The sequence below is a fragment of the Quercus lobata genome, chromosome 10 (genome assembly GCF_001633185.2).
Source record: "Quercus lobata isolate SW786 chromosome 10, ValleyOak3.0 Primary Assembly, whole genome shotgun sequence".
NCBI classification, from domain to species: domain Eukaryota; kingdom Viridiplantae; phylum Streptophyta; class Magnoliopsida; order Fagales; family Fagaceae; genus Quercus; species Quercus lobata.
The window spans coordinates 55234127-55237021 of NC_044913.1; the positions used below are offsets into that span (position 1 = coordinate 55234127).

The 2895-nt window shown below is 37.1% G+C and overlaps 1 protein-coding gene across 1 annotated transcript; it reads right to left on the reverse strand.

Annotated features, from left to right (window-relative positions):
- Nucleotides 1-363: 363 nt before the first annotated feature.
- LOC115965013 (B3 domain-containing protein At4g01580-like) lies at nt 364-2450 on the reverse strand. Its single transcript, XM_031084227.1, has 4 exons — nt 2349-2450; nt 1106-1457; nt 881-1008; nt 364-645 (listed from the first exon to the last, which is right to left on the reverse strand). The coding sequence occupies exons 1-4, from the start codon at nt 2448-2450 to the stop codon at nt 364-366; spliced, it is 864 nt and encodes a 287-aa protein (XP_030940087.1).
- Between the last annotated feature and the right edge of the window lie 445 nt (nt 2451-2895).

A 2895-nucleotide genomic window follows, 5' to 3' on the forward strand; every position in this document is an offset into this window, starting at 1 on the left:
AACATACAACAATGTCATCTAAAAAGAACAAAATCCTATAGCAATAACAATGTTGACCCCCCTAAAATAAAATCCAAGAGTCGCCATTCAATGTAATATAATTGAATGACATGCAAAAAGGCCAAAATCCAAACAAAAGCGCAGAAAAAAAATACAGCATCACATTCATTTTAAAATACATATGAAAGTTCATCATAGTAATTAAAACTTTTCCAAGAGTGAAACTCTAAACATCACAAAAGTACCCAATCAATAAAGTTGCAAACTGGGATGAACAAAATAGGGATGAATAGTAAAGTTGCAAAGTAAACACACTCTGAACATCACATAATATTATCATCACTTTGCATCCACCCTAACCACTTAGTCTTGGCACTTGAAAATGTGGACGTTGAACAGAACACCGTCCCTCATAATCAGCTCAAATACGCAAACATCTCCTACTTGCAAACTATTTTCCCTCACAAATGCAGTCCAACCAGCTGATACGACACATGATGAACCCCCACGTCGTTCATAAATGTATAGCTTCACAGGCCATAATCGGTCCACAATCTGGAGCTTGACAGGGAGTATACTTGCTTTGGTGTAGTCCTTGGTAAACCCGTCTCTTGGTAAGTAGTTGATAATGTCTTGGGGTAAACTCTGTACAAGGAACAATAATATATATTTAACAAATATATTCCAGCAACAAGTATCTATTTGATCTACATCTTTTCACCTAAAAACACAAATAAGAAAAAATAATTCCAAACAAAATGTCCAGCCACAAGTATCTAGTGTGACAATCTTTCTAATTGATCTATGAAAAGTGATAGTTAATGGGAGTTGCATTTCTAAATTACAAAAATATTCCATTTTAGTGAAGCTAAAAGCTTACCGCACGATCCTTGCCATTAACGTAGGATGGACGCATGATAACAGTGAAAAGGGGATTTTCTGATTTAAAAGCATTGGCTATAACAAGATTTTTAGCTACACCACCGTCTTTCTTAGGATGGGCTGATCCTGAAAGAAGTTGAAAATACGAAGTCATGCACATAAAATTAATAGAGCAGAAGCTAAACAAATCAACCACTTGCTTACAAAAGTGTAACATTCAAACCTGAACCCTCTCCCCTATAAAAGTGTTTGATGATTTCAACAGAGCTGTCATCACTCTCATCATCTTCGATCCTATGAACTTGGAGTTCGCCGTCTAAAGTATAGTCTATTTCTATTGCAGTGGCATCAAATATGAGTACATGAAACTGTGAATTTCCTTCATATTTGAAAACCAGCAAGTGGCCCACGGCTACACCATGAGAGCTTGCAAATTTGGACCAACCATTTTGAAACCAAACCCCCCCAGCATGTTGTGTCAACTTGACTTTCCATTTTCTACCATTTGGAATAGTGAGAAAGGCCATATCTGACAGGTCCACTCCAAATTTCTGCACGAACTTATCTGGAATCCGCTGTAAAAAGAATCTCCATAACATAAATGCAGGCTAGGGAAAAATAAACACATGCAATCAATCCTTATACACAATGCTAGAAAATAAAAGTTTGAATGATGGCAGAATACTTCTTAGTTACAGCCCCCCACCCCCACACAAAAAAGAAAAGAAAATCAAACAAAATAAAATGTAATCCAGCCCAGTTATATTTAATAGCTATAACAGTAACAAATCTTATGAATTTTGAAACCAAATTATACAACCTAATCTTATAACCAAAATAACCATCAACAGCTGTCAACATTTTACATTTCTCTGTTGTTGTTGAAATGTAAAAAATTTTGGGGAAATGTTGTATTTTGATAATGTGTCTGTGATTTGGTTTTGGGGTGTTGGGGAAACATTGAAGATGACCCACTTTTGTTTATGGGCAGGATTTGGATTTAGACGTACTAATTTTTGCCACTTAGCCACTTCATAAGTTTGTGAACTCTAAAAAACAAATGATAAAAAGAGTGAACGATTTCTATATCCTAGTTTGATCCCAGGACACAGTTTCACAGTTTAAATGGAGTTATACATCTGTGGTGACCCTATAAGCCCAATCACATTTTCAAGAAAATGCCATCAGCATGTGCTCTGTATTTATTTTTCCTCAGTCTCTACCATGCGCTTATCCCTGTTTCATTTTTTGTTCATATAAAAGTGTACGATGCAAAAGTACTCTGTTATGTGACTGTGTTCTTCTTAAAGTGTAACCTACGTATTGCAAAATGAAAGTTTTTCTGACTACATGTAACAAATGTACATTTTTTCAAGAATCACAAATAAAGAAGATGAAGTGTACGAAGTGTATAATTAGCATATGATTTTCAGAGGAATCTAGTTTATAAATTTGAGCATACTTACAAGCTTTCCTTCTTGAACAGCATTCGGCAGAATAATCTTGAAAAAGTGTGGGGACCGATCAGCAGGACCATCGTCGTTGTCTCTCCGCCATTGAGATGCCATTTTTCTGGTTCTCCAAACTTTCGCTGAGAAGAAGTTGAACAGTTGCTGCTTCGTACGTTTGAGCACTAAATAGTGGGTTGGTCATACACATAACCCGATTATTAATAAATCGAGTTATGTGTACTGGGACTAAAAGGAGTCCATGCTGTGCGCAGTATCTCAGAGGAATCCATGTTGTGCGTGGTGGTTTGTAAGGAACTCCATTTCAAGTAACTCGATATCCTGAACATCAGGTTAAAGTATAATTACTCGATACTACAGAAATCGAGTTTAATTGGACTGGTCCCGAGGCAGTCCAAGAGGAATCTAACTGTAGATGTGTCCTCAACGTATCTCGACGTTACAGATCTCGAGTTTTCTCCACATAACTCGGTAATACGTAACCCGAGTTACGGTGACCAGGCTTCCCCACCCAGCCTAGATAATTGGACTGGCCCAGAGGCAG

What these genes read in the sequence shown, in the direction of transcription:
- LOC115965013 (XM_031084227.1), bottom strand. Translation starts at nt 2,450, where the DNA reads ATGGCATCTCAATGGCGGAGAGACAACGACGATGGTCCTGCTGATCGG. An exon ending in CTGTTCAAGAAGGAAAGCTT is followed by an intron (nt 1,458 to 2,348) that starts GTAAGTATGCTC and finishes TTCTTTTTACAG; the next exon opens with CGGATTCCAGATAAGTTCGT. An exon ending in TTATAGGGGAGAGGGTTCAG is followed by an intron (nt 1,009 to 1,105) that starts GTTTGAATGTTA and finishes AACTTCTTTCAG; the next exon opens with GATCAGCCCATCCTAAGAAA.